Genomic DNA, 26,484 nt, shown 5'->3' on the forward strand with positions numbered 1-26,484 from the left:
ATAGCGTGATGTAAGTCAAGATGATTTCTCTTATAATTTGCTCGTTTCAATTTCAACCACAAATAATAAAACTATTTATAAGCTCATTGTAGGTGAACAATATATTCTGTATAAATATTATGAGCACACACGTACCTAAACTACAAGTATTTAAGAGGTTAACTAATTTATTTTTATTTTTTTAGACAGCTTAACTTTGATCTATAGAATTAATATGTTTTTAGTTATCACTACCATAACTCGTTGCATTAGACAAATTAATCTAAACTGACCTAGCAAATTAATTCATGGTTTCTATATATGGGCCTTAGTTGGGCCTAATGAAAAAGTGGACATGATAATATAGTCCGGGAAGGATCCAGTTAGTAAACCGGAGCGGAGGAAAATATTCAGTTATTAGATGCTTGCTTGTTTTTATTTCATGTTTGTGAGACGACGAAGAAAACGAATTTTATTTGAATTTTGTTGTTCTGCTTTGTTGTGTCATAGTTGTGGTGGAGAGGCGATGGCTATGGGTATGGCGGTCGACACGGTGGGGGAGTTAGCATTTCCGGTCTGGAATCCAATCCGGCGAAGATTTCCTCCGGATTCGCCCTTCTTTGCATCTGGAAATGTCGAGCGTGAACTACTAGCTAAACAGGTACTTACTTCTTCTGGAATCTGAATCGGTCGAAATCTTCTGTAATGCTCTTCTTATGGAATCACTCTTCACAGTTTCAATTTCGATTTTATTTTTCTTGTCCTTGCGAGCTAATTAAGTTAACGATGATATTGGCATTAGCTTTGCCCAAATTGAAAGGTCGAATTGTTTATTTCGTTGTCTCCCGAAACGTTTTTTTTTTTTGTGGAATTCATCTCCGTAGTGATGATACTTGATTCGGTTTCGATCTGTTTGGTTGTTCTGTAATAGCGGACTTCACTTGGGAAGATTTTGTTCTGTAATAGTTCTCCTTCGATATTCACATTTTTTAAGTGGCAACTAGTAATAGCAATGATTATGTTGTGTCACTGATCGATTTTTAATTCCAACGTTTGTCCACATGTCTCCATTGATCGTTATCATGAGCTTCACTTTTTTTGCGCAGAAGAATCTCCTGTCCCATTGCTGGCTGCCGTGAACGCCTGAAATCTTTGGACCATTTTGAAGATCACTATAATGCACGGCACACTGCGTCTTGTTCAGTATGCTCAAGGGTCTATCCTACTTCTCGCTTGCTAAGTATCCACATTTCCGAAGCACACGACTCTTTTTTTCAAGCTAAAGTTGCTCGGGGTTATGACATGGTATGCACTATATACTCTTTATCTCTTTGTGCAACTATTAAGTGCCGTTTTGAAGCAGTGCTCTAACTGTTAGCTATTGACTGTGATACCGCTCCTGTCACTGTTTTACATGGATCTCTTTAAACTTCACCTGTGATCATATACTGAATCTTCTTTCTTTCTACTCTTCTGAACATCTTTATGCAGTATGAGTGCCTCGTGGAAGGGTGTGGATTGAAGTTCAAGACCTACAAAGCCCGGCGTCGACACTTAGTTGACAAACACAAGTTCCCAACAACATTCGAGTTCTTCAAGAAGACCCAACTCTCAAAGAAGCGAAGAGACAAACTTCAGAGGCAACATGTATCAAAGCTGAAACACAAAGAAGACAAAGAAGAAGCTTCTTCAGATGCTATGGAAGTGGAAGACAAAGCCAGCGTTGACGGTCTTGTCTCAGCACTGTCCACGCTAACCACCGCAGACACAACTCCTTCGAATGTCAGCTTCGGTCGACGCCATGGTCGTGGGCTGACCTTTGTTCCCCGGTCGGTTCATAGGGAGAAACGGACCGAATCTTCGTCTGCACCAGGGCCAACGAATTAGTCATGGTCTTATAGTTCCTAGTCTGCGTGCCACCAGGGCCAATGAATTAGTCATGGTCTTATAGTTCTTAGTCTGCGGTAAGATGTTGAAGAAAAATTTATCACATTGTTAGCTGCTGTGTGTTTTGACGAATCACTCGAGTAACACACACGATCTAAAGTCTAAACCGGTCCTTTTAAGTAATTACATCTCAAAAACTAAATTACTCTTGATAATTACTAATTACTCTTGATAATTTGATGTTTATAAACATCAAACAAAAAAAAACTCACGTGATGTGAGTGTGACTAATTAGGACTGCGTGCCGGTTTCTAGTTTCCTAGCTAAACGTTGCACCATTCTAGTCACGTTAGACGGCAAGCTTTCTGTTGGACGAAGCTTGCTGCCTCAGCCCTCAGGCATTAATAAGGACACTGCCATGATTTATAACCTTGTCGGGTAAAAAGAAAGAAGCTCCAAAAATTGAAACACTCAATTAAAAATCCAACAGCTTCTCTCTCATTCAGGGATTCTGCAATCTAGGGTTTCGTCTGTCTGGTAAATTTTTTAGCTTTACTAATTTTGTTAAATCCTAGTTTTCAATTCTAATCTTTTTTACCTTCCTTATACAGTCTGCTTGTTTGGACTCTGTTTTTTCTTTTGGTTGTTAGATCTCAGTGATGTGCTTTGAACTGTAGTGTTCGTTCACTTTGGTAATCTCTGAAATTGTTGGTATCATGAAATGTGTTTAAAGTTTCATACTTTTGGAGAAATTTTGATTTAAGAAATCGAAATGGCACTCGTGGAAGTTGTTATTATTAAAAAATCCAAATTTCTTTAGGATTGGTTGGTGAAATACTATAATTTATTTTATTTGTTGGTATGGTAGGTGTCTCTATCAAACCAAAGCTTTTGGAGATGGAGAGCATGCGCAGCTTTTGGCAGCTAGGAGATGAGCTACGAGGACAATCGAAAGCTTCAGAGGATCAGAAGTGGTTCATGGCTGCATCTAAACTAGCTGACCAGACTAGATCCAAGGGAGAACGTTCTAACAATCTTGATCTATCAAAGGGTCCTGTTGAGATAAGGCCGAGGGAGAAATTTGGGTTTCAAGAGGAGAACAAGTTTGAGACTTTTAACTTCAACATGATGAACTCGGAGCTCAAGTTCAATGCTGGCTATGATTTTAATGTTTTTGCCCACAAACACCTGAGTGGAGGCAAATTTAGCTACAATCAGTTCTCTAGCAGAGAAGGCAACAATGGTGGTAACAACTTTAGCAGCACTCACAACAGTGACTCCATGAATGCTGCTGCTGACAAAAGGTTCAAGACCTTACCTGCCTCGGAGTGTCTCCCAAAGAGTGAAGTGCTTGGGGGTTATATCTTTGTCTGTAACAACGACACAATGCTGGAAGATCTGAAGCGCCAGCTCTTTGGTATTCATCTCATCTTGGAGTTTGCCCATTTAAAGGTTACATATCCTTTTTACATACATTCTTATGTCTTCTTCTGTGTCTGTCAGGTCTGCCACCGAGATACAGGGACTCTGTTAGGACGATAACACCAGGCCTGCCTCTGTTTCTCTACAACTATACAACTCATCAGTTGCATGGCATTTTTGAGGTTTGTTCTATAGCACTTTACTTTGTCAGTGTTGCTCATATCTTCCTCGATGACTCCAAGTCTCCAAGAATTGTTACTTCTCTTTGTTTTGTACAGGCAACAACTTTTGGAGGTTCAAACATTGACCCTTTTGCTTGGGAGGACAAGAAATGCAAAGGAGAATCCAGATTTCCTGCACAGGTTTCATTCTTCTTATCCGATGTGGATTCTGTCTTTCATCTTTATTTCAATGGTTGATTTGATTCACACAACCCCAAATGGTGATTGACAACATGATAGGTGAGAATTCGTGTAAGGAAACTGTACAAAGCTTTGGAAGAGGATTCTTTCAGGCCGGTTTTGCACCACTATGATGGTCCCAAGTTTCGACTCGAGCTCACCATTCCTGAGGTATGCAAATCATTTCATACATGCTATTCTTGTTCCACTGATTTTAATCTTAGCGTTTACTAATTAAATTGTTGATGACACAGAAACTGGCCCTGCTGGATCTCTGTGAACAAGCTGGTTCTCCTTAATCTCAAAGCCATGCAGATCCCATTTATATTGAGGACTTAGTGTCTGCTTATTCCAAGGCTTCAAGTGTGTATTTGTATGTGTGCTTTCTACATAAAAGTAGAAATTAAGAATGTCTCACTGGAAAATAAACCATGATTGTGAAAGATTCATGTGTCACAAAATGTGTTCATATATAATCATGAAACTAGAATGATCATCACATCTCCTTGCAAAAACATCTTGTTTATGAGTCTATGACCCCTCTCTCAAACAGTTTTCAATCAGAGAACTGCAACATACAACAAAGCAATAATAAGTAGCAGCCATGTGGGTTTTACTGAGGCTGTTCCACCAAGAGGATGTACGATCACTTCATCAATCACAGGACCACAAAGAACATCCACTTTTGTCATTGTAACTGAGTAGCTGGTAAAACTTATCTGTGCTGCATCTTTGTCTGCTTCGAACACTAACCCAAACTTTTCACCAGAGCCAGTCCCATTGCTCTCCAGTGTGAAGTTTTGAGCTACAGATCCAGCTTGAACACCCACCACGAAATGTCCTTTGCATGCATCGTTAGCATCTCCTAAAGTAAATGCTAGGTTGTATCGCGAACCTTCACTTGTGTCTTTTGTTGCTGTCTGTATGCCTGATGGAGCTGTGTGAGACAAAATTTCTATTGCAGCTTTGCCTTCTGGGACATGGAAGTTCTCCGAGTCTATGTATCTGACTGTTCCTATAACAGACCACTGTCTTAATGCTGACTGGATCAGGCTTGGCACCGCGTCAATCAGAACTCCGTCGGTTGAGTTGGGCAAGAAACCCGGTCCAGATTCAAATCCACCGTTGACTAAGAGGTTACCTACACCAACAAAATAAGAATGTGAGTCTATGCAGCTAGATTTACAAGATATGAACTTGTATAAATCAGATCTACTTTCATCATGTTCCGTGTTGAGCATTAGCATTCTCGGATTTGATGACTTAACAAAGCAGAAAAACGCAAAAGGGACAAGGAGAAGTAACTTACCACTGTCTTGGACCAATGTTACACCAACAGTCTTGATAAGCAATGTGTCAATGATAGGCCAACATGTGGAGTTTGTATCAGTATCAGAATCAGAATCTATCGTTTGACTTTCAAGAACTAAGTTAATAGGCTCACCATTCCCCCAACTACCCAAGTTATGACTGTAGCTCTGCCATGAAACCTTACTGTAGTTTTGTTGGTAAGAAAAAACCGCATTACTGTCTGGCCCCGAGACACTGAGACCAGCAGAGGTTGAACAGTTGTGGCCTGCGCGGATCAGCGCAAATGTGAGGATGTAGTTCACATCATCACCTCTGGCAATGAATGTTTGATTGATCTTGCCATCTTCACCGAGCTGAATAGCATGTCCGGCATCAGGCAGTTCAAGTGAAGTAACATATTGCACTGTCCCTTGTAATGTCCACCCAGGGAGTGTAGTGTTCTGATCCAGCAACACAAACGGGCTAGTGCTTGCATTTGAGTTCTTTGGTGGAGTTTCGAAGTCTGGATTTTCCAGAAAATCTGCATATGTAAAATGCACATTAATGTAATGACACAAATTGTTGATCTGAAGATGAATGAACAAAGTATAAATATAGGCATACTGCTTAAGCAATTGAGATTCCAATATAATGTACCTGAAGAGGCAAGCCAAGAAACGAGAAGCAAAAGAAAAATTCTTTGAAACCACATCATCGCCATTTGCTTCAGACTATAGAGAAAACTTTGAATGTCAACGCTTCTTGGATCCAGTGATTATGTATGTCTTTGTAAATTATTTTATTTGAAGAGAAGAATGATGTTGTAACATGTTAGCATACAGTTGACCATAATATTTTTAAAAGAAATATAGTTCTCTCAGGATTTTTTGAGGAAAAAGTCAAAAAAGACCATGTGTTTTAAAGCAAAGCAAAATAATTGAATGCATGTAATTTGGATCTTTTGCATTACTAAATAATATTTAAGCGCTCAATTGTTTCGCATAGAATTATATTAAAAATATATTTTAATTCATCTCCTAGTCCTAACTTTTACAACTCTGTAAGCGGAAAAATGATATTTTACAAACAAATTTTAAATTTTTAGTTTATTATCAATTAAAATAAGATTTTTTAAAAGTTTATTATAACAATATATGATTTAGTTGTATTCGTTTTAAAGATGCTAAAACTATAAAATTAAATTAATAGTTTAACTAAAATGCAATATTTTGTTTTAACTAACTCACCTTATAAACCTACAAAGCATTGTAAGTCCATGTGATTTCACAAAATAATACGTTAAAAAAACTTAAAATATATATAGACTAGGTAGTATCTCGTGCTATAGCACGGGACAAAATGTTTATTATGACTTGAAATTATTAATACAATTCATTAAATACAGTCCGCAGTGGTGCGGTTTAAAGATAATAGAAAGAAAACCGCTGCCTTCTAACTGCGGACCATTTTTATGTACAAATAAACTTGGTCCTTTCAGATCTGCTGGCAGGCCTGTTTTTGGGACGGTCTAAACCGCTGACGGATTTGACGGCCCTGACCGCAGTCACCATTCAGATCCTAAGATTGACATAGACACCTTTCCATTCTTATAGTAATTAAATCTGGCCTCTAGCCTCCACTCGAAGGTATCTAATAAATATTTTTTTTAAATTGTAAATTTTTAAGCTTGGAAAATTAGATTAAACCAAATTTATAACGAATATAACGAATGTACCTATTTTACTGAATAATTAATAAAATATAATAGTAGGATTTCAAAGATAAAACGTATGTGTGAATCACATTAAGTAAACGAAACTAAATATGTCTATAAGAATGATAAAAAGTATTTTGTGGATTACATAAAAAAATAAGGATTTATAAATTTATTATAACGTGAAATTAAATAGGAAACCCTGCAAAATATATATATATATATATGATTAAATAATTAAATGGAAGAACAAATAAATTTAATTGAAAAAATGGAAACAAAGTAAAAACAGAGTCTTACGAAGTTATGCATTTTTGTGGATCAAATATTTTGGAAAACCTCTTTGAAGACGACATTCCTTGTTTTCTTTTCGGGTTTTCCTTTTGGGTCAGTAATGAGGATTTTCAATCCTGATTTACTGCTTACACGGGACATGGCTACATATAGCTGGCCATGAGAGAAAACAGGTCTGGGCAAGTATAAACCAACATTTGAGAGAGACTGACCTTGACTTTTGTTGATAGTCATTGCAAAAGCAACGTTAATCGGGAATTGTCTACGTCTCATTTTGAAAGGCAAACGGGAATCTGATGGTATTAATACCATCCTTGGTAAAAAAACAATTTTACCGACTCTCGTACCTGTGATGATTCTTGCTTGTATAACATGATCTGCCATTTGTGTAATCTGTAGTCTTGTTCCATTCATTAGACCTCCATGAGCATCAATATTGCGTAACAACATGACTGGACAAACAATTTTCAAACGAAGAGCATGGTTTGGCACTCCTGAAATCCTAACTGAGTTTAGGAAATCAGGACTATATGCAGGATTGTCTTTATTCCTTGTATCTTGTGGATCAATACTATCTGAACTTAAGTAAACCCTTTCCTCACCTGTAACAAAATCAACAATAGAAACAAAACTATAAATAATTGAATAGACCAAATCAAGAAGTCTCATATAGTATATAATATATATACAATTTGTTGATTAAACTTTTACTAACCTTCTAAAATGGATATCATGTGGTCGTTTATAGTGTTGACATCATCATTTGTAGGACACAAAATAGCTCTGCTTTGAAAATAGCTCGAATCCTTGGGAGTATGTAACGAATTACCATACACTGCATTAACGATGGATTCAATTGGAGAGTTTACTTCTGTGATAAGCAATTCTTCTGGGATGTCAATATCAACTACTCCATCATTTGGTTTTTCCCAAAACACTTTCTTTTGCAATGAATCCATGATCGTCAATTGCAAGCCATCATTGGAAAGCCTAAGATAAAAGTAGAACATTACTGTATTTGTTGATATACAAAATAACTATATATATATATGAAAAATTTGAAGGAAAAAACTCACAGTTTCCTTAGATCTTCAGCTTCAGTAATTTCTGGATTAATTATAACTTGAGAACAGTCCCAATGATTTTGAACACTCCAAACATCTATATGAATGGTCATTCAAACTACTTTATTAAAATATTGATTACATAATGTTAAAATGTAGTATAATGTCAAAGCACTTACCATTGTACTGATTAACTTTAGCAAACCTAATTAAGCAGAAAATAATACCATCGGTAGACTCGTGGCAAGCTTTACTAATTATTTGGGAGCAGGTACCCCAAAGAGTACACAAAACACGTGTATCCCTGTGAAAATTGGAATCTTTAAAAATTGGAAGAAGGCGATTTGCTATATTATAAGATACAAAAATATGAAAAACATATATTTAAATACGTACGCCGAATTTCTCAAGTGGAAGTCAACTTTTGTTGTTGGTTTGTTTGTCGTAGTTATTTCTTTGATTTCACCACAATCGACAACTTGACCAAAGAAATCTGAGATAAAACATGTTGAATAGATTAGAACAACTAAATAGGTTATATCATTCGTAAATGTAACATAATAAACGTACCGAATAACAAATTTTCATTTTGCTTCCCAGAGAGGACATCATCATAAGATGCAAATGAAAAAAACATATCATCAGATATATTTTCAGAAGGGTTAACACTTGTCCTGGATGTGAAGACAATCTTCCACTTCAATTCAGATAGCTTGACTGACCCATAAATAGGAGATAAATTAAAAGTTGAAATTAGGTTCCAATTTCCTTGTTGAAGTTTTCGCTGAAAATTCATGATCTGATCCCTTTTCACCGTAGCTGCTATCTTATCACCCTACAAAATATTATTTTTAAAAAAAAAATTATAAGTAGTAGAATTATATGCACTATATAAGAAAATAAAGAATGATTACTAACCGCAGAGTCTACTAAAAACATTTCAATAGTTTCTCCAACTTTAACGTTGTATTGCCTCCACAGATGCAAAATCCTCACATCTATAAGCCAGTTAGTGCGATAAGGCCTGAGAGACTTTAGAGGAGAAATGGGGAGAGGTGAGGCTAACATTGTAGCTTTTTGTGTGTTTCTTGTGTATTTGTTAACATTTTGACCCTACTATTTATATTAATGTTAAAAAACTGAAATAAACATATAAACGATAATTACGGTGATTTTAAAGATATATCCCAAGATAATTAGGGTGATTTTCAGAAATCTCTCGAGAAATTTGAGATTAGATTTATTCCATTTCAATATTCGGATAATATATTTTGTTATATTTATTCCGATAATTTTAGAAAAGAAGGATATATATGGATAGTAAAATCTTTTTTTCTTGATAGATTTGGATACGTCTCAAATTTGGTTAGTGAGATTTTGAACTTCCATATATCCCTACTATTTATATTAATGTTAAAAAACTGAAAGAAACATATAAACGATAATTACGGTGATTTTAAAGATATATCCCAAGATAATTAGGGTGATTTTCAGAAATCTCTCGACTAACAGAGTCCAAGATTTATTCCATAACAATATTCGGATAATATATTTTGTTATATTTATTCCGATAATTTTAGAAAAGATGGATATATATGGATAGTAAAATATTTTTTTCTTGATAGATTTGGATACGTCTCAAATTTGGTTAGTGAGATTTTGAACTTCCATATATTTACAACTTAATTTACGGTATATTTGAAAATTAGAATCAATTTAGCATAAATTACCTTCCTTTACATCCACTGGAGTAAAAAAGTACCTGCTAACAATTTGGGATATTAGAATCAACTTAATTTACGGTATAAGATACGAAATATATAAAACAGAAATATTTTGAATTTGCCATATGGTCGATCAAAAATAATAAGTATGATAATTTGTGTTTTAAATTGTTCTATAGAAACTTTAAATTTGGGTCTAAGTCTACTTTTGAAAATTGGAACAGGTAAAGTAAATGTTTTTAATATATTTATTCGATCAAAAAATGTTTTTAATAAATAGGTGAGGATATGGGGTACTCTAATGGAAACTGAATATTGAGTTTGTTTCGACCAATTTATTTTCCTTGTTCAGTCAATCAACAACATTGGGTTTGTCCTGTTGATTATATTTCCGGGTTGCTTCTAATTATATGGTTTCGAATTTTATTCCTGATTTATGTTTATGATTATGCTATGTGATGACTGTCGTAATTTGTATAGGTAGAAAAATATTGATTACATGCACCATGATAGAAAAAAATATTATTTCTAATTTATTATAACTTTTACATGATAAGTAAGCAGAGGAATAGATAAAAAACTGAAACGGAAAAAAATATTAAAAAACAAAAACACCAATTCTTCAATCTTATATTAATCCTCGTGCAAGACATGCTTCCTTGTATGATGGATAAACAACTCCATCATAAGTACGTAATTCTTCATCACTCTTTGGTCCTGTCAGAAAACGGAAAAGAAGTTTAAGGGATATATTTCCATTAAACTTACTTGAAATAGACGTAGTTCTTCGGCTATTGACTGTTCTCTTCCTCCTTTGAAAAGATTTTCCTTTAGGATCCCAAATGTAAAACGCAGGTAGCTCCTCGAGAGTGAGTTGTCTTGCTACGTCACAATTACGGTTTAGATCGAACCAAGCCTTTAGTATAGGATCTTGTAAATCTTTTTTAGTTTCCGGGGTAGTCATATTATGAGAAAATAGTAATTTGAAATGTTTTACAGGTAAATCACACGTTTGTGCTTTATTGGTTAAGAATAAAGTAAGCTAATTATATAGGTGGTGAGAGTTAGGGTTAAAAGATGATATTCAGACGATAATTACGATGATTTTAAAAAAAAAAATCACATAAATCTCTCGACTAACAGAGTATATGGTATATTCCATAACCATATTCGGTTACCATAATTTGTTATATTTATTCCGATAAATAAATTATACCGTATCTGTGATTTGAATATGGTAACAAAACAAACGGTTAGGATGATGTTTTCTTTGACGGTGAGGATGAACGCTTAAGATCCAGATAAACTAAAACGGGTCAAGGAAGATCCGCGTCTTTATCCGTTTCCATGGGGTTGGAAATTTCCTTTGTACCCTTCTTTAAAATCGTAAATTTGGTCATAATTGCAATGGCATTGTATTGTAATTTCTTACAAAACAAAGGTTTTTTTCAGGCAATGTTTTACGATTAATAGTAGGGATTACACGCAAACTAGAGAACTATTTGCATTATGGTAATAATAAATTATGATATTGTGTACAAAATGCACACACCAAACCACCAATATTTTAAAATTTAGTTTCTATTTACAAAAGGTCCTTAGAGGTTTAGAGATACTTGAAAAATGCATGCGTTGGTCGATTCCACCAGAGATTTCAATATTCAAGAGTCTCTTAAACGCAAGCTACTTCAAATGCATCTTGAGGTTTGAATTAGAGAAAAAATTAAAGTCTAAAGCAGAGATGGTGAGAGATTTGATGATGTTGCCGTTGGTTTTAATTTTAAGGGTGTTAGAATGGTTACCGTACATGTGGACTGAATCAGGTGGCCTTGTGGGGGTGTAAGATTCTCGGGAGTAGGATCAACTTTAATGTGGGACTAGGTCATGGTATACACTGTGTAGCCTTGTCTTCAGGTTTGGAATAATCTTTGTAAATGTAAACATATTTCTCATGGGTTTTTAGTTACTATGGTTTTGCTGTTTTGATGTGTTTAATGCATCTCATATTTGTAATTGATGGTCAAAAGAAAATGAGAATCAGAATATATCACATTGATGATCTTGAAAGGCTTCTCATGTCGGACCCTCAGCTAAATCTATACCTTGTGAATGTGCTAACTTTGGAGAGGATTAACCTAGTAGCTATCGAGTCCCAACAAGATCAGCTCTGGAGACGTGGGAGATTTTATTGATTGGAAGACCAACATAGTAATCACCATCTCTGGAGACTTTTTGATGGTTATAAGCATTCTTAAACGTCGTGACCTTTCTTGGCATTTCGCGTCTACAAATTCAACTCAGCCAACAACGATCGGGAAACAAACTGTTACACTCGGGACCGGGCCGTGATCTTGGATCTAGGTATCACCGTGCTAGCTTCCTCAGATATTCAAGGAACTACCATCTATTTTAGATGTCTTCGTCTTCAATCTCTCCTCCCAGAGGATTCAACGCCTTTCAGCTTCTTCAATTTCCTCCAGACCATTCTCTGATGCTCGCTGGCTCTTCCCCACTTCTTAGTTCACAAAATGATACACTTACGTTTTTATTCAAGTATGTCTCTCCTTTTTTTTTGTATGCCAATGTTATTTTCCCTTTGCTATAAAGCAAGACTTAATATAATAACCATTAAAGCAAAGGCTACAAAACAAAGCTAATTATAAGTAATAATATTTCATCATACACATGATTACAGATACACTAGTTCCCTTTCAAAGCAGACTATCTCAACAATATCTTCTTCTAAAAATGCTCAAACAGATGAACAGACTTGTATCGTCAAGAAACTCACCAACTCCCTGGCCCCTCGTTCCCAGCAGCTGGCCTCCGGTTCAAGTACCTAATAACTGCATCTTCGACCCTGCAAACATTTTAACCAAATTATGATTCAGACACGTATCATCAATCGCTCAATCAGTGGACTTGTTCGAAGTCGCCACTTTTACAACTCTAATACATATATAATCTGAGTGAATAAATATCCGAGTAGATGATGTGCTTACCAAGGTTGGTTGAAGAAGTCCGATCGACGTTCTCTCTCAGCATTTCGACTGGCTTCTCCCGCTACGACCTTGAGATCCTTGCTCTGAGATTCGATCAGGGCGTTAATGAATTCAACTGGCGATTGGCTGAACCCCAAGAAAAATGCCCGCCTCCTCCTATGCTCATGAATTTTCCTTATGGCTGCACATATTGCTTCATCACAAGCCTCAATCTCTTTGTTCTTCTCTGCATTGGCTAACAAATTGTTCAGATCCCTTTGGATCGGGAAGGGTACATCCACTAGCACATCGTAACATGCTGATATAGCCGGATTATTTCCTGAGAGCTTGATTTTGTGTTCCAAGTGAATCGGTGGTGGAGGCGACAAATGATGAGATATCTTCTGAGAGACCATAGTGAATTTTAACTTTTCCTCCCCAAAAACTTTCTGAAGTGCAGGGTCACAGTTGAAGAAAGAGGGGTCATTTGGGTTCTGCAGTTTCCTCGCTTTAACGTAATGCCAAATTGCAGCGATGATTCTTGGGCGGGTTTCAACTTCAATCCCGAGAACATCCATCAATGCAGTAGAAAGCTTGAACTTTTCAGGGACGTAATTCATCTCCAACCGTATACTAGCTGCAAACTCCTGGTTCCCTTTCCTCTTTATCTCAAACCCTTCCTGAGGAGCAGGTGATCGAGCATTCTCCCATATGATCAATGGGTTCTCAGGATACAGCCTCTGATCCAAGGAAACTGTAACCCTTTTGAAGAAAGACGAGAACTTGGGATGCAACGGGTTTGATTTCTGAACAAATCCTGGCTGGTCAGGATCCACACCATCTTCAAGGATCCTACCAATGATTTTAAGAGTCCATGTTGGCGGGTCAGCGTTAGGATTCCCAGGGATTGTGTTGTTTTGGTTGGCAAAGGAGTTGAAAACGTAGATCCTAAGAGTCTTCTGTATGCAGGGAGGGTTTTTAAGGGCTTCCTGAATATCAACTTTCTTTCTAGTTAACGCAGCATCAACCCGAGACTCAAACTCCAGAAGTTGTGTGTATAAGGCAGACTCGGGCAAGATTGCTGCAACACGCTCCTGCAATGACTTTTCTGGAAGCTTCTGTTTCTTTTTCCGAGCAGCAGGAGTTAACTCCATTGTTCTCATGGGGGAGATAGTGTTGTTACCCGCAGAAGCACCAGGAGGACGCATGGGAGGTTTCTGCTGGAACCTCTTCATGTTTAAACTCCCAGGAGTCGTCAAAGAAGGAGAAGAAGGACCTAACCCACCACCAATCCCGGGAGAACCGCCTTGTGCTTGGTTCATCGTCATGCCTTGAGCTTGAAACTGAGCTTGAATTTGTGCTTGAACTTTAGACTGTGCTTGAGCCTGAGCATGAGCTAAGGCCTGAGCTTGTGAGAACTGAAACTGAGCTGGAAAGTTAGCAGTCATGTGAGAAGGAGCAAAGCCTTGGTTTCCAGGAACGGATGCAGAGGGCATCCCAGGATTCCCAAAAGGTGATGGCGCAGAGCCTTGTGGCTTCTGTGGATTGTTGTTGTTGTTACCAGACATCGCTAAATATATAATAAACCTCCCAGCCTGACAAATTCAGACGAAATTAGAACTAAACTTCCATTACACACCACCTAATGTATCATAAGCTTATCAGAAATCTAAAAAATTCTCACAGAAGCGATAGATCGGGTTACCCTAGAGAAATCGAAGACTCAAAACCCTAATTTTCTAAGATTGCTGCAAAGCTCAATTCGTTAGGAGTAATCCACAGGGGAAGAAAAAAAAAGACGGCGAATGCAATAGAACTCGATTTGAGATTTCTGAAAAACAAATACTTTAATGGCCATGAAAAGATCTAACAATTCATAAAATAGGAAGAGATAGAAGAACCCAGAGACTATCTATATATTTCAAAAGTATAGAGAGGGGACGAGAGAGCTCCTTACAAAGAGGCGAAGATTAGCAGCTCCGTTATCTCTTCACTGGAATCCACCGGTGTTCCGCTACTTCTCCTCAGTTGTCGAGAGACGAGAAAGAGAGGAAACAAATCCCCACCGGAGCTATCTATTTTTATTAACCGGGTTAAGACCCGACCCGTTATTTTTAAAGCCCACACTGGCCCATAAACGTTAAATCCACCTTTTTTTATATCAATGCTCCAAGCCTCCAATACATGTTTTTATTATAGGTTTTTCTTTTATCAACTATCAAGTATGAATATGTAGATCTACAATTTCATTTATTTTTTAAGAAATATCAAAGTTATTATTTAAAATAAAAATATAAACATATGCTTATGGTATAGTTTTTTTCTTTCTTAAATTTGTTAATAACTCAAACATAGATTGATAATGGTTGCTTTTGCTACATTGTATTTAGATTTTAAAAGAAACAAATTAAATTAGTAGATGATAGACATATAACTTGCTTTATTTATTTTTTTTCTTTATTTTTATTTTTAACTTGCTTTATTGTGCCCATTTGTTTGGGCAAAACAAAACAATTGAAGAATTATGGGCTTAATATGGATAGGCACATGCAAAATTACTACATAAATTAATGATATGGTAATTATAAAATCAAACTTGTTGTTTGAAAAAGGTAGCAACTTGGTTGTAAACAACGTCTTTGGCAGTAACACCCATGATGAAATCAGCATGAGCATAGTCTTTCACAAACTGCACATTCATCTTGTTGACGTCGTGAAACTTGAACTGGTCAAGGAGAAACTCCACGTCTTTCACATCGGCCAGGCAGTCCAAACCGCCGTAGCTGAAGAAAAGCGGGAGATCGTGTGGGATCGCCGATATGTTGTAACCCGGTGGTGTCGCTTGACCGTAATGTTTTATGTTTCGATCACTGCTTCCATAGTTGTATTTTCTCAACTGTTTGTCTCTTACCGCTACCATAAAATGTTTATTGAACAATTAATATAAGGTTTGTAAATATGTAAAAATAATATGGGAATTTTTTGTTTCACTTACTTTGAGAAAGGTGGATCATGTTCTTGGTAGAAGTAGATTGAGGTTCGTTCGCAAGGAACAGATCAATGGTTGTTGCGTTAAGGCAACAATTCTTTCCTATATATTTTTTTAAAAAAATTACGTACTTAATATGTATAGTTAAAATTATCAATGGTAGATTAGTGAATTTTAGTTGTAGCATTACCGGTGATAACAGAGATTAAATCATAACAGTCGACCCCCGCTTTGAGGCATATAGCCTTTATAAAAGCCCCTACTAATCCACTGCCAATGTTGTTTAATTATTAAACATATAATCAAATCAGTTAAGCTAGTCACAAGCATATTTTAAGAAAAATAAAGGGTGAAGATTTTTTACCTTTTGGGGTTAAACTCTGCCAATCCAATAATGGCGGTGGCCTATATTTGAAAGACGATAAATTTTGATAAATATAGGCACAAAATTTATTAATTTATATAAAGAAAATGGAATTAAAAGGGATCAGGAGCTAGGGGACCTCGGCGATGAAAGATCTGGCGGCGATGTCGCCAATGACGGTGGTCATGTGGCTGAGATAAGCAATGGGACTCAACATTGCCGCAGATCGCACTTTATCCACCAATCCTTTTTCCGAGAACGACGCAAATCCTATTAACGTCCCCTGACATATTATTCATAATTATCATTCTTTTATTTCTGATTACTAAAAGAAACAGAGAAAAATGTATATATGTTGATAACGTTGGACCCACCAGAGAGTGTCCGAGGTAATGAATCTTTTGGCCTGTTAGGCCGTGGATATGGTCAAACATAGCTGGCAGATCATAACTCACAAGCTCGTCCCACGTCCAGTCCCAGAAAGCCTATATGTCCAAAGTTCCACCGATGTTAATAATTCAGTTTATTTAGTAAAGAGTACGTAATCTACTGGTTACAAAAAATTGGTTTAAGTGACCACCTTTTGAGAAGGGTCAAGGTATTTGTGTCTTCTGCTGAATCTAGTCCCTCTTGTGTTCCCCATCCACACATCGAATCCTTGGTCCGCCAAAATCAACGGCAGGTTTTGATCCGCTGGATTCAACAGCCATGACATCCCATCCTGCACATTTAACCAATCTTTACAATTTCTTCGATTGTACTTATACAATATTTATATCGTAGGCAGAGTGAGTATGCATATAGTATAATTTAAGCTATGTTTGAGTAGTGTAAACAATATAGAAATAAAGGACAATTTTGTCAAAATCATCAGAAGTGACAGTGTACGATATCTGCATGCGTCATAAGGTAATTTCATTTTTGTAGACTGATAAAAATTGTACTCATCTGGTGACCTCATCAAGTATGATATGCACTTCTTCAATAATTTTTTTGTAGAATTCGATGAGTACTAGAATGAATCGACACGGTTATTTATATAATATCACACTTACGTACGGTACAACCATTCTCCCATACCAGAAAAGCTGTTTTATCAGTTGAGTTTGTTTTAATTTAACCTTTCTAGTAACGCTCAATTTATCACTTTATCTGTTGGACACACATGTTAAACACTCATGCTGTCTCTTTATAATTTATTGTTAATTTTACTCACCACTAGGATACGCATTTATAAATCTATTCTTACTTTTATATATGTTCAAACTCGCAAATATAGAGAGACTAGCAGTACTAGAGTAGCTAGACCACGATACAAATATACCGTATATACGTGTACATATATACTTGTTGATGAGGCATATATGCACTAGAAGTATACACATTTGGTTTTGGTCCACATATATAAATGTTGATCATATTGAAATAAAACGTATGCATAATTGCACATGTACTTCAATTGCATAACTTGTGGAAAACTGGTATAAAGTCTTCCACCTAATAATGTAATTCTCACTTTCCCTTGACGTAATGACGTTTCTTTCCACTTTTTTTTTTTTTTTTTTTTTTTTTTCTTACTTTCAAAAAAATCTATATAATGGAAAACAGCATATAAAGTTTCATGATACCACAATAATTAACTGCAGATAGAAGTAGCATGCGTGTATGTACACAAATTAACGGACGGCTAATGCGATGCAAAAGGGTGAAGAGAAGATTAGAACTTACGACAAGTATTCCATGTTGTATTAGGACAGGTTGTCTCTTCCCCCCAGTTCCGGTGCCGGCGCCGGCGCCGGCTCGTCCTTCCGGTATCCTTTGCATATTCAATATGTACCCATCTTGGGTCACCACCTTCGTAATTTATCGATTCATATCACATCTCCATCAGTTAATATATATATATATTTATGAATAATCATCATTACTAACTTTCTAATAAGAAAAAAAAAGAAAAGAGAATGTCATACATACATCATGTTCTTCGCATTTGTAACCATATACGTGGACAGAAGAAGCGCATATGCCATCGGAAGCAGTCCTCTGCGGTGGCTTTCCGGGAAGCCTGCCGAAGTTTCCACGAGCTTCGAGGGGTTTTATTAGGAAAGGAGCGACGAAGATTAAGACACATAAGGGTAAACAGATTGAAACGGACGGAACCATAACCGAACCGGCCATCGAGATAGGGGGGTTGACACGTTTTAGGAATTAAAGTGAAACGGATTTTATATAGAGAAGGGATGGCTGATAAGATAATTGAAATGGAGTTGAGTTGGCTAATAATAATAATAATAATAATAATAACTTACGTTAAGTATGGATATAAACAAAATGGTATGTTGGACCCCCGTCGATTGCCTTTTATAATATTATTTTTAGGAAACAAATTTATAATTTTGACAAAAAAGATTCTGTTTTTTTTAAAGACCAATTTATGGTGTAAACATAAAAATCAAGATTTGAATCATGTACCAAAGAAAACAATGAATAGTTTCTAGAAGTAGTGAATCATGCACTGAATCGTTGAGACTACATTTATTATAGTTGCTACAAGTGGTGAATCAGTGATCATGCCATGATTTCTATGTTATTCCAGAGAGCAAGAGGTTATATGATAAAAAACATTTAGAATATTACGTAACTGAGATGAATGAAAAAGTAATCTTAGAGAAATAAGAATTTTTCAGAAAATCTCATGCTAGTAAAAAAAAACTAAAGGAAATACATCCCCCATTGCTAAATGTAGCTAGAAAATAACTATTATTTATAATAAAAAAACAATATATATATCATATGATTGTATTGATTACAACATATATAAAAAGCAAAAATTTGATAGAGAGAATTTCATATCCTACATACAGTTTACTAATTTAATGAGTGGTCAATAGTAAGAAAAGCAATCTAAACAAAATAAATGAAAAGAAAATAGTTGACTACAAACAAAATGGAAAGATAATAATAAGTAAATGTTAAATCTCTGAGATCTCAAATTAATATCATATAAATGTTTTAAATATATTAACAAAAAAAAAAAAAGATAAGACGAAAGAAGAAACTGTTAAAGGCGACTGGAGATGCTGTAGGGACGACGGGTAAGTGGGACTATGACACCAGCTTCCATTACTTGTTTTCTTCTGAAACTCTAATCAATTTTTTTCAATTAAAACTTAACATTCTACATCGGTTTGCTTTCATTTCACACTCTGCACTGTCACATAGTGTACGTACGCAGGGTAGTAAAAATATACAAACAAAAAAAATACCTCGAGACATGATACGTTTAGATAATATAAATTATTTGGGGGGCACACAATGTTCCAAATAATTTGTAGACCAAGTCTTGCTTTTATATTTTGTGTTCACATTTCAACACTATCATCCCCTAGCTATCCCCTACGAACACAGATACGTATCACACATTTACAAACTATCAAAATAATCGACCATAACTCTCTCGCGTGCTGGTGTACTGGCCCCGCGTTTAGTACAAGGAGTAAACTCATTATTTCTCCAGATTCGATGATCGATTCTATTGTATGCTAATTATTTTGATAGACTATTTTGGTTAGTTACGTTAGACTTCAGTTTAGGTACTTTGATAATAAATTTTTGTGACACGTTTAATCTTTCATGTTAGAAAACTGTGTTCATCCCAATTTTATCGGATGTCCCCGAAGGTAAAGGAACCTCGGCTGAGGCGCCCGCCACCCGGGTTCGATTCTGGCCACTAGGGAATTTACATGCGGACTTGCTCTGGCGCCGCAGACTACCAGTTCCAGGGGACCCTTAAGTGGAGGCTTAAAAATCCCTGGTCGCGGGCTTAGGCCCAGTGGACTAGTCAGATCACTGTGTGGTCTGGATACTGCGTTTAACAAAAAAAACTGTGTTCATCCTTCCGACCAAAAAAAGAAAACTGTGTTCATCCTTAAAAAAACACGAATCCTTCTACTTGATATTTATGGGCTATATAAAATAAGCGGCCCAATGTTAATGACTTTAAATGGGTCAACCCAATTGTAATATGGCTCTACTTATACTAAAAAACGCCATGGCAAGTATTTAATAATCGTTAAAGAGAAAGGACCTTCTTATAAAATACATCTCAACAACTCGAGTCTTGAGCTGGCTCACCAGTTTATAGGTAAAAAGGATATAGTTTAAGACATTTTAATAAGCAAAAGACATTTATAAATCGTTGAAGCTTAATTAATGCAAATTCAAAAACGTTTTATGCGAATTCAAAAAAACGTGCACACCTATCTAAGTACCATAAACTTTTATGTTATATAAGTAGTGTGACTGACATTCACTCGTCACAATTTCAAAAATTTCCGAGTCTCCTCCATAAGAAAATGGCGTCGTTTTTGCAAACGAACATCCGACTAAGTTCCAACAAGATCGTCCCCGGAAAATACACTTCCCTAAATAATCAGTATCATGCACCGTCTCTAATTAGGTGCGCCGCAGCTTCACCGGGGAAAAAACGGTTTAACATCGCTCTCCTTCCCGGTGACGGCATCGGTCCAGAAGTTATATCTGTTGCTAAGAGCGTGCTCGAGAAAGCTGGATCTCTTGAAGGTTCTTGTCTCTTTCTCAATGTTTCTTGTTCTCGTCATCGATTTTGTTTTTGCTGAGACAGTAGATATATTTGTGTCTTTGCTTTTGTATCACAGGACTGGAGTTTGATTTCCAAGAGATGCCTGTCGGAGGAGCAGCCTTGGATTTGGTTGGAGTTCCCATGCCAGAGGAATCTTTCACAGCTGCTAAAAATTCTGATGCTATACTTCTTGGAGCTATTGGAGGGTATGTGTGTCTTGTTTCTTTCAAAAAATCTGTTTCCATGTATATTCTCTTGTTGATCAGTTTTAGATGAATGAATCTTGTTCAGGTACAAATGGGACAAGAATGAGAAACATCTGAGACCTGAGATGGCTCTGTTTTACCTACGAAGAGATCTCAAAGTCTTTGCAAATTTAAGACCTGCTACAGTTTTGCCACAGGTATTGATATCTTCGGTTTTATATATGCTAAGCATTTGGATTTTTGCTAGCAGTTGTAAATAAACAAACTTATTGCCTTTTCAGTTAGCTGATGCTTCCACATTGAAGAAAGAAGTAGCAGAAGGTGTTGATATGATGATTGTAAGAGAGCTCACTGGTGGTATTTACTTTGGAGAGCCAAGAGGCATATCCATCAATGAAAATGGCGAAGAAGTCGGCATTAGTACAGAGATCTACGCTGCTCACGAGGTACTTACTAACTCTTCACAACCTGCTAGCTCTATTACAATATTGGCTACATATGATGTGTATATTAATGCATTGCTTATGTTTTTTTTTAGATCGACAGAATTGCTCGTGTTGCGTTTGAGACTGCTAGGAAAAGGCGTGGCAAGCTTTGTTCTGTCGACAAAGCCAATGTGTTGGATGTACGTCTGATCAATTCTTGAATTGTTTTTCCACTTTTTGTGTGTTTTTTATCTTTAGTAATGCTTATATGATTGTTTTTCATATAGGCATCAGTACTGTGGAGGAAAAGAGTAACAGCGTTAGCCTCTGAATATCCAGATGTTGAACTATCACATATGTATGTTGATAATGCTGCAATGCAGCTTATCCGTGACCCCAAACAGGTGCTCGTCGCACATATATCAAAACTTATCCGTTGATTAAGCTACTAACATAAGAGTGGACTTATTAGTTCTCACACGGCGTTCTTTTCTTATAAAACATTGCAGTTTGACACAATCGTCACCAATAACATTTTTGGTGATATATTATCTGATGAAGCTTCAATGATCACTGGAAGCATTGGAATGCTTCCATCTGCTAGTCTCAGTGAATCGGTAAGCAAATTTATACAAAAATCTTTCAAGGTTCCTGAGGTTTATAACCATATCTGAGAATGTTAAACTTGTGACTGTAATCAGGGACCTGGACTCTTTGAACCTATACACGGTTCTGCACCAGATATAGCTGGACAAGACAAGGCAAACCCATTGGCTACTATTCTCAGCGCTGCGATGCTTCTGAAATATGGACTTGGAGAAGAAAAAGCTGCAAAGAGGATTGAAGACGCGGTCATGGATGCTCTGAGCAGAGGGTTCAGAACTGGAGACATCTACTCCCCCGGAAATGTATGTGTTTGCTGACTTCTATTATTTGATTCTATAAGTTAGTAAACAATATATATACTTAAGGGTCTTGTGTTTTGAAAATGCAGAAACTGGTGGGATGCAAAGAAATGGGAGCGGAGGTGCTCAAATCAGTGGACGCCAAAGTTCCAGCTACTGTTTAAGTGTATTCATGATTTGCCAAAAGTGTGTAGGCCTTTGTTTTACGGTTACTTATATGCTAATCCATGTATCAGAAACCGGAATATTCTAGCTTTTCAACAAATTAATAAAGAATTATGATTGATTCTGAAATTCAAAGACAAGTTTCTCCAAAAGCTTTTTAACATCCTGCCTCACTTACTACCTTGTTCTTGAATAATGAGAAGTTCTCTCAAACAACAAACATAATATCTTCAATCAATATTTACATAGTAATAAAATTCAAGAGAAGAAAAGAAACTATATTCTTACTCGCAAGAGTCTTACATTTTTTTTACTGAAAAACCAAACTTGTAAGACTTTACATTTTAAAAAACCGAAAAAACTATATCAATCATTAGATTAGCTAGCCTTGTGTGATTCATGATGAAGTATCAGATTTGCGTTCAGCATCTGCGGCAGACTGCATTTGAGCTGCGTATTGTAAGTTCCATAAAACGTCTTCAAAGGAAGGTCTTGCTGACGGTTCAAGCAAAACGCATTTGTTGGCGATTGAGATCGCAATCGATAAAGACTCCTGTGAGCTTGTTGTTAGGACGGCTGGACTTACTATTTTTTGCCGACCATCTTGGCTCCCAAATGATGTCTGCAAAAAGACAAAAGTTGCAACAACAGCTATTAACTAACATTGTCTCAAGCAAATAACAATGATAAAGATTTGCTTTTTTTTCTCTTTGGTACCATTTCGTTGAGAAGAAAGGCCTCTCCTTTTGTAGTGGGCACTGGTCCTATCAAAGATTCCAGAAGTATGAATCCGAAGTTGTACACATCATCCTCTCTTTTAGCCATTTTTCTGGAAAATCCACAAGTTTGAATGAGTATCTCCTAAATGCCATGTAGTTTTGAAATAGAAGGGCAAAAGATACATACTTTGACTTGTGGGTTTCTGACTTTGTCTGCAAAATGTAGAAGCAGAAGGAAAGCAGTGACTTAGTATCAAAGAAGAGAAGACAAAATGGAGATTAATAGAGTCAAAGAAAGCAAACCTCGAGCTTTTCATTCTCTTCAATGATGGCAGAGACTCCATAGTCACTAAGCTTTGCAATCTTGTGTTCGTCAAGCAAAATGTTGTTCGTCTTCAAATGATTTTTGAATGAACCAGGCATTACACCGGTGTGAAGAAAATGAACTGCCTTTGCTATCTCAATAAGAATTGCTAACCGATTTGGCCACGTCAGGATCTTCTCCGAGAAAGAATCTACAAATAAAAAATATTCTAACAACATTGAGTTTCCAAGTACAGAGTGTTTAATTTAACATTATGTTTACTACACATGTCAACCTGACCTGATAGATGTGTGCGGTAGCTCCCGTTGGGCATATACTCGTAGACAAGGTAGAGTATGGTCGCTGCAGGATCGTGTTCTCCGCTGGTTTGAGTGCAATGACCCAAGAAGCTAAGGAGATGAGGATGGTTCAGCTTAGACATCCAATCTAAGTGACCTCTGATACTCTGGCTGGAGAATTTCCTTGATAAAACTAGACATCTGATAGCTATGGAACTTCCGTTTTCCAGTGTTCCTCTGTATAGCTGCAAAGAGTGAAAACAAGCAGAGTAAAGCAAATGACTGATGGTGAGATGATCACAAGTATTAATTTTGCGTTAGACAAACCATACCTTTCCAAGGGAGCCTTCTCCTAAGAAACGTGATGAATCAAAATCATCTGTGGCTTCCTTTAACTCTTCAAAAGAAAACGACCGGCATGAGGGCACACCTTGTGCACCTAGCTTTGCTGTTTGAGAGATTAACCCTGCAAGAAGAAATCATACAAGGATATTTAAATTCATGAAAGACAATTTCTAGCAGACAGAAGGCTACACTTTGAGTCAAAATTACTCACTTGCACTAGCAAGAACTTCAGAGGAGAGACTGGTGTGTGAATTATCTGTCACAACCTTAAGCCGAGTTTGCGGCACTGACTTTTCTCTTGAGCAACAGCAAGAGCAGCGGTTTGTGCATAACAGAAGAAGTCCTAACACAAAAAGCACAAGAACAAGAACAGCTCCACCAATTACAGCTACCAAAATCCCAATCTTTCTTCCTTGCAACTGTTTTCCCTCAGTTTCAGTCTCTTCACATAAGAATTCTTGATGCTGATCACGACTACCAATTATGGCCAAGCAGTTTCCACCGAGTTTAACAACTCTCTCGCCGGAAGCTCCTGCTAAGCAACGGGGAGGAGTCCCTATTAATCTGTTATTCGACAAATCCACAAATCCGAGTTTGCCTCCACAGGTCAGATTAAGCGGTAGCTTCCCACTGAGGTTGTTAGATGCCAAGTCTAAGTAACTAATGTTTGGCAAAGAGAACAAGAACCGAGAAGGAGTTCCAGTTAGATGATTAAACGACAAGTCAAGATGCTGAAGCTGAGACAAACTGCCAAAACGTCTAGGAATCTCTCCAGAGAAGGAGTTCTTGCTCAGTAGAACAGTAACTAATCTATTAGGCATCACAGGTAGTTCAGAGTCCAAGTGGTTCTCTCTCAGATCCAGCATATGCAGATGACTTAACTTGCTGAGATCAGGCAACTTACCAGAAATCTCATTGTGTGATAGAGCAAGATTTGTTAGTCTTCCAATTCTGCAAACTGAAGAAGGAAACGGACCTTTGAACCGATTGTTCTTTAAACTAAGAACAGTAAGATTGGTCAAGGAATCCAACGTGTCTGGAACACTGCCGTTGAAGTAATTCCCATCAAGCATCAGACTTTGAAGCAACACCAATCTAGATAAATCAAGAGGGACAGAACCAAAGAGATAATTCGAACTCAAATCCAAGTACTCTAGAGAATTCAACCGATGGATCTTCCCTGGTAACTCACCATAGATACCTAGAGACACTAAGCTAAGAACCCTCAAGCTTGTAAGCCTTGTCAACGTGGTAACAAAAGAATCAATTAAGAATGCTTGAGACAGAGTGTGATTTGGAAGTGAAGACCCATCAAACATACCAAACGGTGGTTTAAAAAGCTTGTCCCCCATGACTTTAAGCTCCGTGACCGAATTGCCTTGACAGGTGATGCTCATGTGAGCAGTTGCAGGGATTACACATAAATCTCCATAGTAACTTCCCCAAGATTCAAGAGCTTTAGGGAATTCCAGATGCTTCCTGAGCTGATACAGGACTTGGGTCTGTGAGTTCTGGAGTTGATGTGTGCTTTGTAAGAACATAACCCATGAAAGAAAGAGCAAAGGTAAGAACTTTGAATGTTCCATCATTCCAGGGGACAAAAAGAAGATGAAGTAGCAGAATTAAAACAGAACCCTAGAATTAGAATTAGTGTCAACTCAAGTCAAACTAAGCTCGTGATCCCAGACGCTCCCAAAAGGAAATAATGAGTGTACAATCAAATCCGTGAAAAGAGAGGTCAGGAGAAGAAGAGTGAAGAGAGAGTGAGGACAAATGCAGAAATCAAGGGTTTAGGGAATGTCGGTATTCTTGTGTGTGTGTTGGATTATTCAACACATAGACGAGAAAGAATCTGGGAAAGCTAGAGAGTAGAGAAGAAGGTGATAAGAGCATTAATGAATAATGACGAAAGGGTTTGAGAGCAGCATTAATGGCGGCTTTCTGTATTTTACCCTGAGAGGACTTGACAAAATAAGAGATTTCAAAGCATCATTTTTTTTGCTTCTTCTTCTTCTTCTTTACAACAGAAACAGTAAAATTCAGTAATGTGGGTCAGTCAGAAACAATCACAAAGCAGAAAAAAGGTGCACTCAATTTGATGAAAGTTTGTTCCTTTTTATGAGCAATTGTCTTTGTAAAATAATAAAAATTTTGAATTTAAATTTTGGTATAAACTAAAGTATGATTATTGGTTGTTTAATGTAATGTAAAATGCAAATTGTGACTTTGGTTGACTCCATAGAAGATGCCGTTAACACATGTCTCTTCTTCTTCTTCTTCATCTTCCCCACTTTGTTTATAGTAAGTTTTTAAACATTGGTTTATGTGTGTGATTAGATTCCATGTCATGTTAATTCACCAAACTGCCCTTTCTACTTCTATACCAAATGGTTATATTTATACATGA

At 36.8% G+C, this 26,484-nt stretch overlaps 7 protein-coding genes and 1 pseudogene across 9 annotated transcripts; 3 read left to right on the forward strand and 5 right to left on the reverse strand.

The window, feature by feature from the left end:
• Positions 1–403: 403 nt before the first annotated feature.
• On the forward strand, positions 404–2,081 carry LOC104769646 (uncharacterized; annotated as a pseudogene). Its single transcript, XR_015593222.1, has 3 exons — positions 404–668; positions 1,067–1,284; positions 1,471–2,081. The product of XR_015593222.1 is annotated as an uncharacterized LOC104769646 (transcript).
• Positions 2,082–2,207: 126 nt separating this feature from the next.
• LOC104769645 (B2 protein) lies at positions 2,208–4,188 on the forward strand. 2 transcript variants are annotated; one of them, XM_010493911.3, is made up of 6 exons: positions 2,208–2,403; positions 2,735–3,283; positions 3,370–3,470; positions 3,567–3,650; positions 3,750–3,860; positions 3,944–4,188. In XM_010493911.3, the coding sequence occupies exons 2-6, from the start codon at positions 2,764–2,766 to the stop codon at positions 3,986–3,988; spliced, it is 861 nt and encodes a 286-aa protein (XP_010492213.1). In that variant the 5' UTR covers positions 2,208–2,403; positions 2,735–2,763; the 3' UTR covers positions 3,989–4,188. The 2 variants fall into 2 exon arrangements, with proteins under 2 accessions (XP_010492213.1, XP_087361632.1); XM_087505506.1 differs by lacking the exon at positions 2,208–2,403 and adding an exon at positions 2,461–2,558.
• LOC104769644 (BIIDXI-like protein At5g11420) lies at positions 4,141–5,794 on the reverse strand. Its single transcript, XM_010493910.3, has 3 exons — positions 5,637–5,794; positions 4,999–5,520; positions 4,141–4,830 (listed from the first exon to the last, which is right to left on the reverse strand). Exons 1-3 carry the CDS (start codon positions 5,698–5,700, stop codon positions 4,250–4,252), a joined length of 1,167 nt encoding a protein of 388 aa, XP_010492212.2. The 5' UTR covers positions 5,701–5,794; the 3' UTR covers positions 4,141–4,249.
• A 1,220-nt stretch (positions 5,795–7,014) lies between these two features.
• On the reverse strand, positions 7,015–9,119 carry LOC147918495 (uncharacterized). The gene is made up of 5 exons (XM_087503551.1): positions 8,970–9,119; positions 8,622–8,886; positions 8,448–8,544; positions 7,703–7,977; positions 7,015–7,589 (listed from the first exon to the last, which is right to left on the reverse strand). The coding sequence occupies exons 1-5, from the start codon at positions 9,117–9,119 to the stop codon at positions 7,015–7,017; spliced, it is 1,362 nt and encodes a 453-aa protein (XP_087359677.1).
• Positions 9,120–12,363: 3,244 nt separating this feature from the next.
• Positions 12,364–14,935, reverse strand: LOC104769649 (SWI/SNF complex component SNF12 homolog). The gene is made up of 3 exons (XM_010493914.3): positions 14,714–14,935; positions 12,778–14,351; positions 12,364–12,635 (listed from the first exon to the last, which is right to left on the reverse strand). Exons 2-3 carry the CDS (start codon positions 14,322–14,324, stop codon positions 12,563–12,565), a joined length of 1,620 nt encoding a protein of 539 aa, XP_010492216.1. The 5' UTR covers positions 14,325–14,351; positions 14,714–14,935; the 3' UTR covers positions 12,364–12,562.
• Positions 14,936–15,270: 335 nt separating this feature from the next.
• On the reverse strand, positions 15,271–18,847 carry LOC104769650 (triacylglycerol lipase 2-like). The gene is made up of 9 exons (XM_010493915.2): positions 18,084–18,847; positions 17,838–17,963; positions 16,690–16,830; positions 16,484–16,594; positions 16,249–16,392; positions 16,110–16,150; positions 15,936–16,015; positions 15,752–15,847; positions 15,271–15,669 (listed from the first exon to the last, which is right to left on the reverse strand). Exons 1-9 carry the CDS (start codon positions 18,285–18,287, stop codon positions 15,347–15,349), a joined length of 1,266 nt encoding a protein of 421 aa, XP_010492217.1. The 5' UTR covers positions 18,288–18,847; the 3' UTR covers positions 15,271–15,346.
• A 1,417-nt stretch (positions 18,848–20,264) lies between these two features.
• LOC104769651 (3-isopropylmalate dehydrogenase 1, chloroplastic) lies at positions 20,265–22,539 on the forward strand. Its single transcript, XM_010493917.2, has 9 exons — positions 20,265–20,690; positions 20,786–20,915; positions 21,001–21,112; positions 21,197–21,361; positions 21,454–21,540; positions 21,628–21,744; positions 21,850–21,957; positions 22,042–22,248; positions 22,335–22,539. The coding sequence occupies exons 1-9, from the start codon at positions 20,465–20,467 to the stop codon at positions 22,407–22,409; spliced, it is 1,227 nt and encodes a 408-aa protein (XP_010492219.1). The 5' UTR covers positions 20,265–20,464; the 3' UTR covers positions 22,410–22,539.
• Positions 22,540–22,598: 59 nt separating this feature from the next.
• On the reverse strand, positions 22,599–26,446 carry LOC104769652 (putative inactive leucine-rich repeat receptor-like protein kinase At3g03770). Its single transcript, XM_010493919.2, has 7 exons — positions 24,289–26,446; positions 24,065–24,198; positions 23,734–23,977; positions 23,433–23,644; positions 23,317–23,342; positions 23,128–23,239; positions 22,599–23,032 (listed from the first exon to the last, which is right to left on the reverse strand). Exons 1-7 carry the CDS (start codon positions 25,664–25,666, stop codon positions 22,808–22,810), a joined length of 2,331 nt encoding a protein of 776 aa, XP_010492221.1. The 5' UTR covers positions 25,667–26,446; the 3' UTR covers positions 22,599–22,807.
• Positions 26,447–26,484: the final 38 nt, after the last annotated feature.

Source organism: Camelina sativa, chromosome 20 (assembly GCF_030686135.1).
Source record: "Camelina sativa cultivar CO46 ecotype springtype chromosome 20, ASM3068613v1".
Classification (NCBI taxonomy): domain Eukaryota; kingdom Viridiplantae; phylum Streptophyta; class Magnoliopsida; order Brassicales; family Brassicaceae; genus Camelina; species Camelina sativa.